We start from the raw sequence: 15,183 nt of genomic DNA on the forward strand, positions 1-15,183 counted from the left end.
TAGTTTCTTTATCATCTTGGGTGTTATTTTATCTAGCCCAGGAGCTTTTCTAATGTTTGAATATTGAATTTATTGTCGAAATTGTCAAAAAATAAAACTGTCAAATGAAACGTGAAACTCAAAAATGATAATTTACGAACACAACATTGTTTTTCACAGAGCCTTGAAGGACGCTTCGCAATGGTACCGGGAAAATAAGGAACTGAAACGAAAAACCCTTCTTCTGATGGACAAAGATACTGTGGACGAAGGAGTAGACGCGGGGGAAGGAGAATCCAACTCTGAAACCGATATTGAAAACCTAAACAAGACTATCAAACAACTGAGCACGGAAATAGCAGAGTTGCAGACAGAGGTAGATGGTTTAAAGCAGACGGAATTCCAGACGTCGGAAGATAACATTAGGTTGACGGAGGTAAGCGAAGCACCAAAAAATACTTGTGTTCAGCATTCATTCAAATACTTCTTCTTCTTTCTCATAATTCTTAGTTCCCTTCAGGGCGTAGGATGTATGGTTCCGCCTCTTATCCATTTCTTCCATGCACTTCTATTGGTGGCCAGGTTCTTTATATTATCACTTATATTCATGTCTCTGTTTTCACCTATATGTATCATGGATTTGGTCCAACCACGTTTTTCTCGGCCTTCCATTTTTTCTTTAGTTTCCCATTTTGGCTTCATGCGCCATATTTGTTAGTCTCTTTTGCTCCATTCGCCCTATGTGGCCAAACCAGTTCAATTGCTTGTTTTCGATCTTCCTTATTATTGGTTCTTTCTTCGGCTCTCTCTTTGTATATTCATTTCTAAATCTTTCAAACTTTGTAACTTAAGCTATTTTTCTCGTGTATTTCATGCGTGATTATAGATAATATGTTTTCATTTTGTCATTAAGAGCATAGGCGCAAAATGTCGCCTGTCAAAATTTTCAATGTGTTTTAAATGTATTCATTTTTTTCAAATCCTGAGAAAACTAATAAATATTTTTGAAAAATTTAAATGCAGAATGAAAGATTACGTTATTACTGAGGGCTGAAAGTTCCTAAAAACTTCTATAATGTTTCTTTTAATAAGTTACAGGGGTGACAATAAAAGAGAAAATTTAGTGTGATTTTTAATTGTAAATATTTCATTAAAAAAACTTTTTATTTATTCTGAGGGACTTTCTGCCCCAGTAATAACGTAATCTTTCATTCTGCGTTTAAATTTATCAAAAATAATTATTAGTTTTCTCAGGATTCGAAAAAAATGAATACATTTAAAATACATTGAAAATTTTGACAGGCGACATTTTGCGCCTTTCCCCTTAGGAAAAATTTTGAGTATTATTGTTATTGTTATTTTCTCAGTAAATACTTCATTTTACTCAGTGGTACTCAGTACCACTTCAATTTAGAAACAATTAAATTTGTAATTTTCTTAACCCTTTATTTTAATTTTTGTTGCCACTATATAGTATGTATAGTCGCATTTCTGCTACAGCTTGCGGTCTAGCTGTGCGGCTAAACACCATAATCTTTTTTCAGAAGGGTTTGCACACAATAATAAAATACAGCAAAACGTTTGTAGACAAAATGTTTATTGCTAAGTAGTAATAAACATTTTCGGAAATATATAACAAACTTATTTAATATAAATAACACCATAATCTTCTTAGTTGGGGTGCCTACATGACTTTTTTAAGCTATATAATCATTGACTGCCTTTTTCTCTTAAATTAAGATGCATGCATTTTTCTTTAACATATATTAATTTTTTTTATAGCCTGTATCGTTTTATAAATAATTAGATATAAATTTTTGAAAAATAGTCTGGTACATTTTTTTTGTGAAGTATTATAGTCCCCCCTTTAATTTTACATTTATTTTCCTCCAAATGATTATTACTTCGGACTAACTATATTTTTCTACAAGAGTTTTCTTGCATTTCATTATTTTGCGCAAATCCTTCAGGAATTTTCAGATTCCGATTGGTATACCGCACATTATAATAGGAGCTATATGCACAGGTAGATCGCATACTATATAGTAGCACCCAAATATTAGTTAAAAATAGTTAACATTTTAATACGTACAGCAGGTTTTAAAAGTCTTTTAATAACGCAGTAAAATCCAACTATCTTTTTTCTTTACTCTAGAACCCTTTATTTCAATTTTTAATATTTTCTATCCAAAGTCTATTTGAAATTTCACAGAAATATTTTATATCTTTGTCACACTCAAAGCATATGGAACGAATAACAATCTTTACCTGCAAATTCCTCGATAATGATAGGGATCGGGCACGTACACTTAATTATCAAATCAAAAAGTCTTTAGCGCTTCCAAAAGTCCAGTCCGTGTGAGTCACTCAGTGAGAAAGTATTTTAGAAAGTGGTTGGTCTTGGTTTGGTAGTGTCTTCGTGTCGCAGTATTTTTTGTATAAGTTACCATTTTTCGCTAAAAAAATGTTTTTGGACGGTTTGGATTTTAGTGAAAAAGACAGAAAGTGTAGGAGCAGTTTTCGCATTCAGATCACCAATGAGGAAAAGATCCATCAAGACCGAGAGGTGACTAATCATTTGTTTTTATGTCTAATAAAAAAAACCCATAAACATGCATAATATATGCATAGCATTATTGATTAAGATTTGTTTTCTCTATGAGGGAAATAGCTTGGGAAATATTTTATTTATTTAGTAGGCTCGACAGGCCTAGTGTTAAAACCTTCACATTTTTGATTACATTTTATTTTACTCTTATAAATTTTATTTAATTTCACTTTTCCCTCCATCTCCGTCTGTCCAATGCGAGTTCTTTCCATTTCTCAATGTTACTTTTCTTCAGGTCTTCGTAAACACTGTCCTTCCATATTTTCTTGGCCTGCGTTTTCTTCTCTTTTATGTGATAGTACCATTTTTGGCATTCTTTCATTTCCCATTCTTTCGATGTGCCCCGAATATTGTATTCTCTGTGCTTGTATTGTCGTCGTTATCGTTGGCTCTTTATAGAGTTCTTTCAATTCTTTATTGGATCTTTTTCTTCACTGACCTTCTACTTTCACGCCTCCATATATTGCTCTTTGCATTTTCCTCTTCCATCTTTCTGAAAGGTCTGTTTCTGACATTTTGAGGACCCATCTTTCACATGAGTATTTTCATCTATTTTGGCTCCCAGGTACCTAATTAATTTCTTTTGCTCTTTTGAACGATTAGGTATGTTTTTTTTCTCAATATATTTGTAATATGATGATTATTTCTTTTTCTTTTTGGATTTCTCCCATTATCATATACTTTGTCTTCTCTTCATTTATTTAAGTCCAATTTTTTTGGATATTATGTTTTTCATTAATTTTTGTAGTTCTTTCTTGCTTGTTGCTAATAGTGTCAGATCACCTGAAATATTATGCATTGGTGGCCGTTTTTAAATTTCGTTTCTTGCATGTTATTCTGCTTTTCCTGATTATTCTTTCCAATGTCAGATTGAATGCAGTTGTTGATAATGGGTTACCTTCTCGTAATCCTTCCTTGGTTTCAAACTTTTTGGGTGTATGTCCTTTGTCCTTTATATCCTTAAACATCTATTTCGTTTGTTGTGTTTTCCATCGTCATCTTTACCATCCTGACAATTTTACTTGGTATCCTCAATTCTTTCATCAGTTCGTACATCTATCTACTGTCTGTTTACTGTATCGTAGGCCTACTTAAAGTCGATGAACAAGGCATATACTACTGTTTTATGTTCGTAACAGATATTTCTTTTATAGTGGAGTCACTGAAGGTTTTCACCTCCGATTTCGTTAAACCTCCATCGATTTTCATAAAAATTGGTGAGTAATTAGAGGATACCTCAAGGAACAAAGGTGACATGATGCCAACTTGCGCTTTTACCCTGGGGGTGGATGCCACCCCTTCTCGGGGGTGAAAATTATTTTATTGAAAATAATACCATAAATTGATGGGCGGAGGTAAATTCCTCACCAACCAGTAAAAACATATAATCCGAGAGGTATTTTCCTCACCAAATTTAAGGGTTCTATTAATCCGGTAGGTATTTTCCTCACCAACTCACTCAGGTAATAAAATAAAAATGTAGATGTAATTTAAGAATGATTATTATGAAAGCATCCAAAATCCGAATAAAAGACATTAAATTCCTTACATTATAATAATAGTTTATAATATAGATAATAAGCAAAATGTATAAATTATTATTTAATATTTACTATTATACTAAGAGACACACTTTACAAAATCCATACAAAATTCATTTTATTAGACTGATATTAATAAATTTTCTACAGTTATTTTTCAATTTCAGTTTAACTTCTTTATCTTTGATAGGTTTAGCAATATGCAAACTTTAAATTTTAACATACGTATATATCTGAAATTCTTTAATTTATTCTAAGAAGATATATATGGATGGATGCGTATTATAAAACGATGAACTAAAATGCGACTGAAAAGATTCGCAAGCATTCGTAGTACGAATAACAGAAGAATTTGCCTCTGCTCACAAATATGGGGAGAATATGGTATTTTCGTCTACATAAGTTTCAACTAAATAATCAACATATTATCTAAAATTTCATTTTCTGGTTTGCATGACATTAAATCAAACACAAAACAATCTGATACGTCTTCTGGTTTTATATATAATATGTAAGGCCAAAAGTCTGTTTGAGTCACTTACCTACTTCAGAATCATTTTGGATATTCTGATGTTAAATCAAGAGACTGAATTTTTCTATACCAAGCTTGGTGTAGATGAAATCTAGAACCATGTATTTCAGTGTTCGGACACATTTGAATGATTGCAATATGTATAGCCTTTTCAAAATCTACAAAAATTTTACTAGGATTGATTGGGGGAAGTGCGATCAAAAATCTTCAAAAATTGCGTTACGTAATACGTGAACGCCCCATTACGGTGCGTTACGTAGGGGGGAGGGCGGGGTCAAAAATCTTCAAAAATTGCGTTACGTAATACTTGAACGCCCCCAAACTCAATTTTGAGAGCTTTAAAAATTTCTGATTTTAATAAATAAAAAAATTGTTGTAAGTTTCTGTTTTTTGTTTGGCAGTAAACAGTATATCTAATAAAGATATAATGCCCATATACATAATGCCCATTATTTAACCCAAGACTAGTGAATAATTGCAAATAATATGTGGTACAGTAAGAAATGTACCATACATACGAGAGGGGCAAAATTATGAAATAAATTCATTTTCTCCAAAATGGACGATTTTGGAGAAAAATGCCGAAACAGGTCGATTTTTATTTTTAAATTACAATTTTTTGGCCTATATTTCATACTAGTGACGTCATCCATCTGAACATGATCACGTAGTCGATAATTTTTTTAAATGGGAATAGGGGTCGTGTGGTAGCTCATTTGAAAGGGTGTTTAATTCTCTATTCAGTAATATAAACATTAACATATTTATTTGTACACGGTGGCCAAAAAATAATTCTTGGATTAAATTAATTGACACAAAAAGAAGAATGTATTTAATTTATTTGACTTAAAATACATTATATTGCTGCCAGAAAATAGAAAAAAATGTTTATTTGGCAAATGAACATTGCTTTTCGCTTAAATTAAATGTTCGAATTGCCAAGAGGCAGGTGAGAGGTTGTTTGAGATTTAATTTAAGTGAAAAGAAATGTTTATTTGTAAAATAAACATTTTTTTCTACTTGCTACTCTGACAGCAGTACAATGCATTTTGAGTTAAATAAAGTACATACCTACATTCTTCTTTCTGCGTCAATTAATTCAATTCAAAAATTATTTTTTTGGTCACCCTGTATAAATAATGATGTTAATGTTTAAATTATTGAATAGAGAATTATTTTACCTTTCAAATGAGCTATCAAACGTGACTAGTATGAAATATATGCCACAAAATTTTAATTTAAAAATAAAAACCAACCTGTTTCGGAATTTTTTTCCAAAATCATCCATTTTAGAGAAAATGAATTTATTCCATAATTTTTACCCTCTCTGTATAAAATTCAATGTGGCTAAAAGTCTTATATTTGTTTCACAACTAAATACAATTATCTTACTTTTGACACAGTTTATAAAGAGAAAATTTTCCCCCTTGGTTGTTTTTTGAGCACAGCTCTTCACAAATTCTTGAACCTCATCAATATTGGAAGGAGGTTGACCAGGCATCATTTTTCGTCGATAAATATATAAATATATTTTCTTATGTAACTGACATCAATCGTAGTAATTGTTTTAGTCAAATTACCTGCAAGCTCTTGGCGTATAATTTTTGCTGGTTTTCCAGTTAGATTCTCTTCGGATTTACGTTTACAAGAGTTAGAAACAATTTTTAGATATATTTTCTGACGATCTGGTTCATGATTATGGTGTAGGCTACTTCGAGATACTGTAAAATTTGCACCAATAGTAAACAATTTCGCACTACAAGTTGTTTTATTAAACCTCCAGAACACTTCTTCACTTCTTAAAACTTTCATTTTATAAAAAATCAAATTTTCAAATACCAGTAAAGGTTTACCGCAATTACTTTCTATTAAACATGCCATTTTTGTCAAAATTCCACTAAAAATAAAATACTATAATCAATTAACTAATTATTATTATAGGTACCTACTGTAATTTTATAGTAGATAAATAATTCCCTGAATGACTTTTAGTAAAATCTACCTGAAAGAACCATTTCGGTTTTGGTGAGGAAAATACCTGTGGGATTATGACATACCCTTCCAAACACAGGTAAAAAATTATTTTGGTGAGGAAAATACACCCGCCGAAATCGATAAAGGGACAAATTATAAGCAAAATTTGTTATATTAAGTTATTATTATAAATCAACACTTTTTGAGTTATTAAAGACCAAAGATTTTATTTTTTCGTAAAAAAATGCACATTTTAAATCGGTTTTTCACGTATAACTCAAAAACTATAAGCTTTTACAAAATAGTTATTATTACTGAAATTGATGATAATAAAAAACCGAATACACTACTCACTAATATTAGTTCACTAATATTAGAACTAAACTAATATTAGTTCAAAGTGAGTTATTGGCAATTGAGTGTGTATTTTTTTCGACGAGTACTCAAATCTAAGTATTCAAGCTTAAATAACGGGAAAACGATGCAATGTATAAAATATTCTTGCTAAACATTTGTTAACGTACTTCGGAATGCCCATTAAATGAGCTTCAGAACAAGTTAATAGCTTCAAAATTAAGCGAGTTACGATGAAAATAAAAGAACCCTTTCGAGTTTTTTAGAAAAAAGTGAAAAATAACACATACGCCATTTCCACAAAAATTAAAATTTATAGTAATCGTTACAAGCACTTCTTTATATTAGCATAAGTAATGATTTAAATAATTTTGACCAGTTTAAAATGCATATTTTTGAAAAAATATATACCTACTTAAAAAAAAAATTATATTTTTTAAAATTATTGTAATTTTCATATTCTTTTGATAATAACTCCAAAAATACTCAACATACGTAAAAAATGATATATACCCAAATTTTAGTTTTTTCTGTGTCAAATATTTTACTTGTTTTACTATTTCCATAGGGTAAAAAATAACCGAGATAGAAACGTTTAAATCTTAAATTTTGATGTGAAAACCATGTAACCGGGGCCATTTAACCTTTTATTATTTAAAAAAGTAAGGGGTCTAAAAGATTAAATTCAACGTGGATAAATAGCCCTTAGAATTATCTTTCAAACGGTTTTTAGATAAACCTGATATCAGACAAATAAACGGAGTTATTAAAAAAAATAACATTTTTTGGAAAAAATTAAAAAAAATAAATTTTGAAAAAATTTTGGTGCATAAATTTTAATGCTATCAACATGTTCGTGGGCTCATTTGATAGATATTTTTAAGTACTTTGACAAATATTTAATAAGTTTATGTTATAAAATGCATAATTTTTCTGTTATTTCAGCTTGAATACTTAGATTTTTTTAGTCGATGAAAAAAATATATATTCAATTACCTATAACTCACTTTTAGTTAAGACTAAAAGATTCTTCTAGTAATGGGTTTATTTCATTTTGTATTAGCTTCAATTTTGGTAATACAGTCGAACCCGCTTATTAGAATAGACTTCGTGCCAAGCAAAAATATTCCTATAACCGAGATATTCTAATAACCGATCAGTGGTGGCTAGCAGAAATATATGTACCGAATATACGTCGTAATAGTACAACACACTTTGTAGAGGTACATACTGTATGTACATGTACATAGTATGTATATACATGTACATACATAGGTTATGTACATATATTATGTATATGGTTCTATTTATTTTTATGTCAATAATACAGTACCTAGTGTAACTATTACTTATTTTATTAAAATACCAAACTACATTATCTGTGCATGCATACCTACACAAATAAGTATGAAATGTATGCAATATGTAGATATACGGCAGTGCTGTTTTTGTGACGGTACGCGCCGGTACGCCGTACCGGGACCTTTTGGGAAAAAGATAAACAAAAACAACCAAATTATAGACAAATTAATTAATTTTTGCCGTAATCCCAAACAGCTTTAAAACGCCCTTATTGAGGCTGAATTTAAAAAGCTTTCCCGGAGGTGGACCCCCTTTATGAACACTCCCCAGACCCCCCGGAACATTGCGTACCGGAACCTATATTGTTACAAAAACAGCACTGGATATACGTATACATATATATTTTCTTATTAACATATATCCAACAGACTTACTTTTTTTCTGGAAAAATAATCGGTAATCTGAGACTATTTGTTTTTTGCATAAGATATTAGCGTTGATTAAAATATTAATATGGGTCCAATATCTCAATCAACGATATTAGTCACTTGTTGCTCTAAAATTATAATAAATAAAAAATTGACATTGGTTTTACCCTCCAGAAAATTTCAGCGGTTATTATATTACAAGGGGTTATTTATGACTTCCAACTGTTAAAAATCTGAACAGACAACGACGTGGCGGTGAGTGAGCAATAAGAATGTTTACACAATTGAAAAATTAGGTACCTACTTTACGATCGGTAAATGTTTGGCGGAAGGTAGAATTGGTACCCATAATAAAGTAAGAAATAAAATATTATCGACAGGTCCTATAAAACCAGAAAACATAGAAATTTGTGGGAAATTGTACCTAAAAAGTTTTTGGTAACTTAGGATTATTAGATAAAGCGGGATTCTTTTACTAAAACGTATCACTATAAACGGTTAAATTTATTAAGGAGTAAATGGAAATGTTCCGGGATCTCAAAATTCTATTCCTTAAACCGGGATATTCCTATAAGCGGTAGTCTAATAAGCGGGTTCGACTGTAATAACTTTTTTGTAAAAACTTATAGTTTTTGAGTTATTGATGAAAAATCGGTTAAAAACATGCATTTTTCTCAAGAAAAATTAAAATCTTTGATCTTCAATAACTCAAAAGTTTTGATTTATTTTAATAACGTTATATAACAAATTTTGCTTAGAATTTGTCCCTCTATCCAATTGTGGGGTTATTTTCACTAAAATAATTTTCATCCTCGAGAAGGGGTGGCATTCACCCCCAGGATAAAAGCGCAAGTTGGAACTATGTCGCCTTTGTTCCTTGAGACATCCTCTAATCACTCACCAATTTTCATACAAATCGATGGAGGTTCAATGAAATCGGAGGTAATAGCTCATATCCACCTTCAGTGACTGCACTATTAAGGCAAATATTTGGTCTGTTGTTGATCTGTTGTCTTGAGGTCGCAAAATTTTTCCATCAGTGACTATTATTCGCGACTAAAAATGTTTTTGGACGGTTTGAATTTTGGTGAAAATGATAAAAAGTTCAGGAGCAGTTTTTGCATTCAGATCACCAATGAGGAAAATATCGATCAAGGCCTAGAGGTGACTAATTCGTTTGTATGTCTAAAAATATGCAAATAGCGTTATTAAGATTTTTGTTTTCCGTAGGAGGGCAATGGAAATATTTTATTTATTTATTAAACTCAACAGGCCTTGTCGGTCTAGAGCTAAAACCTTTACATTTCTGATTAGGTACATTTTTTTATTTTACTCGTATAAATTTTATTTAATTTCACTTCAGTCTTCTTACATTCTTTCGATGTACCCCAAATATCGCGTATTCTCTGTGCTTTGATTGTCGTCGTTATCGTTGGCTCTTTGGCCAACGATAATCTTCCATTCCAATTATTCCTTCCAATTTCAGATTGATTGCAGTTGTTGCTATAGTGGATCTCCTTGTCGTAATTCTTCCTTGATTTCAAATTTTTTGGATGTATGCCCTTTCCATGCTATTTCGTTTGTTGTGTTTTTCATCGTCATCGTCCATTACCATCCTGACAATTTTACTTGGTATCCCGAATTCTTTTATCAGTTCGTACATCCGCTGTCTGTTTACTGTGTCGTGGCCTACTTAAATTCGATGTATTACTGTTTTATGTTCGTAACAGGTACTTTGTATTTCGTTTATGGCAAATATTTGGTCCGTCATTGATCTGTTCTCTTGCCGTCTCAGAATTTTTTGTATCAGTGATTGTTATTCGAGAATAAAAATATTTCTGGACAGTTTAGATTTTGGTGAAAATGATAAAAAGTTCAGGAGCAGTTTTCGCATTCAGATCTCCAATGAGGAAAAGATCGATCAAGGTCTAGAGGTGACTAATTCGTTTTTATGTCTAATAAAAAAACCATAAATATGCAAATATTGGTATTGATTAAGATTTGTTTTCCGTAGGAGGGAATAGCGTGGGAAATATCTCGGTTGTAGTAAATATATATGCAAAATAGATCGTTAATGAAAACATTTCTTTTGTTAAATCTACAATAAACTGTTGTAAAAATACTATTAACCACAAATAATTTTGAGCGAACTATCTTTCAATAATTTTTTTCTGCGATAATTTAAAAACCGTTGTTGTAAACATCTATGGATTCTGAATTGTTTATTTATGAACTTACAAATGTATATAGTATCTCGTATGCATAGCTTTAATGTCTTTGTTTAGCTGGTTTCAAAATATAAGATTTTCACAGAAATTTCAAAATACTTATGTCTGATAACAGTCTCGTCAAGGATGCACATATGGTTTAATTGCATTTCCTTGAGAAACATTGCCTCATTTAAAAAATATTATAATTTCTTATGAAATATAGAATTGAATAAAATTATAATTATAATAATAATTACTTTTTGTATCAACTTCAAATTGCTTGGTATATCACTTTTTTATGTTTTTATTCCAGATTACACTATGTGGTTGTCTTATACAAGATCTAGTTTGTCCCAATCGATTTTTGAAGTTATTCTTCTTTAGGCGCGATTGAGAGTAAAATTTTATAAATCTGCGCGCATGCGCACACATACAGTAATAGTTCGTTGCTAATCTTTCAAGATAGGTATGTATGTATCTGTATCAGCGCAAATAAGTCATTAAAAGAATATATTAGTGTTTTTAGTAAATGTATTATTTATTATAATTTTTGGATTTGTCTTTCTCTGTAGTAAGATAATAAAATATTATGTATGTAAGTATAACATTTTTATATATCTATTTGTCACCGTGTTCTGTAATTATATCCGAAACTTACGTATCACTTAAAGAAGCTCGGTGGCGTAGTTGGTAGAGCGTTGGGCCAATGGTTGGAAGGTTGCGGGTTCCAATCCTGGACGATTCATATTCTTTTTTTAATTTGTGGTTGTTTTAATAAAAAAATTTTGAAAGTGGTAGATAAGAAAGTTCTTCTTCTTCTTCTTCTTATAATAGGCCTCTTGGCCTGTTCCTTGACTGCCAGCTATCTCGCCACCTTTTAAAGGACCTTCCTATTGGTCGCTTGCCTGTTGGCTTCGAATCTCTGGCTATACGGGCTATTCTCTCGCTGTCCATTCTCGTTACATGCTGATTCCACTCTCGTCGTCTCTGTCTTCCCCATCGTACTATATCTTGTATGTTACACAGATCTCTTATTCTGTCGTTCGGTATTCTGTCTCTCAGTGTTTTCCCAGTTATTGACCTCAGCGTTCTCATTTCTGATGTTCTCAGTATCCTCTTGGTTTCTGCTGTGTCACGTCTTGTTTCTATCGCGTACGTCATGATCGGTCTTACACATGATTTGTATATGCGTACTTTCCCTTCCAGCCTCATATCTTTGTTTCTCCAGATGACATCCCGACACGTAATTGGCTTTATTTGCTTGCTTTCGGACGCTCTCTTTAACATCTCCATAACTACATATTTCGATTCCCAGATATTGGAATCTCGAGACTTGTTCAATTAGTTCGTTGTTAATTACTAATTTGCATCTTATGGGTTCTCTTGACACTACCAGGGATTTTGTCTTGGCTGTTGATATTTTCATGTTGTAGTTCTTCGCCACTGTATTGAAAGTTTGTGCCATTCGCTGTAGGTTATCCTCGTTATCGGAGATTAAGATTGCGTCGTCAGCATAACAGAGGATTTTTATTTGTTTTTCCGCCATCTTATATCCATTTCCAGTACCTTTAATGTTTTCTATGATTTCGTCCATGACTAAATTAAAAAGCAATGGGCTCAAGCTATCCCCTTGTCTGATTCCCGAGTTGATTTCTACTTCCGATGTTAGTTCATTCTCGACTTTTATTCTGGTTTTGTTCTTCGTATTAATGTCTTTAATTAACCTTATCATCTTGTTGGGCTGATTTTTCTCCTTTAGCAATCTTAGCACATCTTCCAATCTTACACAATCGAAGGCCTTAGTCAGATCTATAAAGCACATAAATACAGGTTTATTATATTCCAGTGCTTTCTCAGCAATTTGTCTGGCTATGAATATCTAATAGCACAAGGACGTCCAATGGACGTCCATTGGACGTCCGTTTTCGTCCGAGGAACGTCCTTTATACGTCCTATTTTGGTCCAAATGTCGCGCTACCGAACGTCCATTGGACGTCCATCTAAGGTCCGAGGGGACATATATTGGACCTTAATCGGACGTAATTTGGACCTTGATCGGACGTCCTAGGGGACGTAAATTGGACCTTAATCGGACGTAAATTGGACCTTAATCGGACATAAATTGGACCTTAATCGGACGTAAATTGGACCTTAATCGGACATAAATTGGACCTTAATCGGACGTAAATTGGACCTTAATCGGACGTAAATTGGACCTTAATAGGACGTAAATTGGACCTTAATGGGACGTAAATGGGACCTTAATCGGACGTAAATTGGACCTTAACCGGACGTAAATTGGACTTTAATAGGACGTAAATTGGACCTTAATCGGACGTAAATGGGACCTTAATCGGACGTAAATTGGACCTTAATCGGACGTAAATTGGACCTTAATTGGACGTAAATTGGACCTTAATAGGACGTAAATTGGACCTTAATTGGACGTAAATGGGACCTTAATCGGACGTAAATTGGACCTTAATCGGAAGTAAATTGGACCTTAACCGGACGTTCTAGGGGACGTGAATTGGACCTTAACAGGACGTCCAATTTTGGTCCAAATGCCACGTTGCCAAACGCCCAATGGAGGTCCACTTAACATCCGAAGGGACGTTCGGTGGACGTCAATTGGGCCTTCATAGGACGTCCCAGTTTGGTCCAATGTCTTGCTGCCGAACATCCATCTAATGTCGTGGGAAATAAAAAATATATTTTTTAAGGAACTTATATTACATCTTATATTAAATTACAATTATTGGATATTACATTATTTACATTAAATTACAATACACTTCTCCAAGAAATTAACGCACCACCTTAAATATGGGGTATTTTTGATGTCTCGTATTTCCTAAACCTGTTGTTTCATCTAAGTGATTTTTTTATAATATTATAGCCTAGGCTATAGGTTACCTCCTTAAGCTTGTCATGCACAGGGAGCTATGCTGTAATATATGTACATTATATCATATCGCTCTCTATAGTAATGAGTGAGCCTGCAGACAGAAAACAAATGGTTCCATATGTGCAGGCTCACTCATTACTATAGAGTGCGATGTGATATAATATATATTAGAGTATAGCTCCCCGTGCATGACAAGCATAAGGAGGTACTTAACCTATAGCCTAGGGCCTAGGCTAGAATATTATAAAAAAATCACTTAGATGCAACAACAGGTTTAGGAAATTCGAGACATCAAAAATGCCCAATTTTTAAGGTGGTGCGTAATCGGCTGTATATACAGGGTGTAACAAAAATACACGTCATAAATTAAATCACATATTCTGGGACCAAAAATAGTTTGAATGAACCTAACTTACCTTAGTACAAATATGCACATAAAAAAAGTTACAGCCCTTTGAAATTACAAAATGAAAATCGATTTTTTCAATTATATCGAAAACTATTAGCGATTTTTTATTGAAAATGGACATGTGGCAGTATTATGGCAGGAATATCTTAAAGAAAAATTATGGTGAAATTTGTGCACCCCATAAAAATTTTATGGGGGTTTTGATCCCTTAGATCCTCCCAAACTTTTGTGTATGTTCCAATTCAATTTTATTATTGTGGTACCATTAGTTAAATTCAATATTTTTGTTTCTTAGTATTTTTCAGATAAGGCAGTTTTTATCGAGTTGCGACTTCTTTTTTAACATGTCTACATAAAAATTTTATGGGGGTTTTGGTCCTTTAAACCCCCCAAATGTTTGTGTACCTTCCAATTAAACTATTACTGAGGTACCATTAGTTAAACAGAATGTTTTTAAAACTTTTTTGCCTCTTTGTATTTTTTCGATAAGGCACATTTTATCGAGATCTGGCTTCTTTTTTAATATGGTTCAAAATATCCCTAAAAATGTAAAGCATAAATAAGTCTGCATATTATTACCAAGTCTCCATAATCGTACTTAACCATATACAAATATGTGGTGGATTTGACAAATATTCAAAATATTTCGATAAAAATTGACTTTTTGAAAAAGCAATAAGAGGCAAAAAAGTTTTTAAAACTTTGTGTTTTAAAAACTTTTTGTGTTTAAATGGTACTACAATAATAATTAAATTGAAACGTGCACAAAAGTTTGGGGGGGTCTAAAGGAACAAAACCCCCATAAAATTTTTATGGGGTGTAAAAATTTTACTATAGTTTTTTCGTAAGATACTGCTGCCATAATAATGCCACATGTCCATTTTCAATAAAAAATCTCTAATAGTTTTCGATATATTGGAAAAAATCACTTCATCTTG

The 15,183-nt window shown here is 32.2% G+C and overlaps 1 protein-coding gene across 1 annotated transcript in view; it reads left to right on the forward strand.

Annotated features, from left to right (window-relative positions):
- LOC114325447 (shootin-1) overlaps positions 1 to 15,183 on the forward strand; it is a 105,750-nt gene that overhangs the window by 69,933 nt on the left and 20,634 nt on the right. Inside the window, exon 3 of the mRNA XM_028273524.2 lies at positions 160 to 415. Within this exon, the coding sequence (XP_028129325.1) occupies positions 160 to 415 (256 nt within the window). The remainder of the gene's footprint in view (positions 1 to 159; positions 416 to 15,183) is intronic.

The sequence above is a fragment of the Diabrotica virgifera genome, chromosome 4 (assembly GCF_917563875.1).
Source record: "Diabrotica virgifera virgifera chromosome 4, PGI_DIABVI_V3a".
NCBI lineage: Eukaryota > Metazoa > Arthropoda > Insecta > Coleoptera > Chrysomelidae > Diabrotica > Diabrotica virgifera.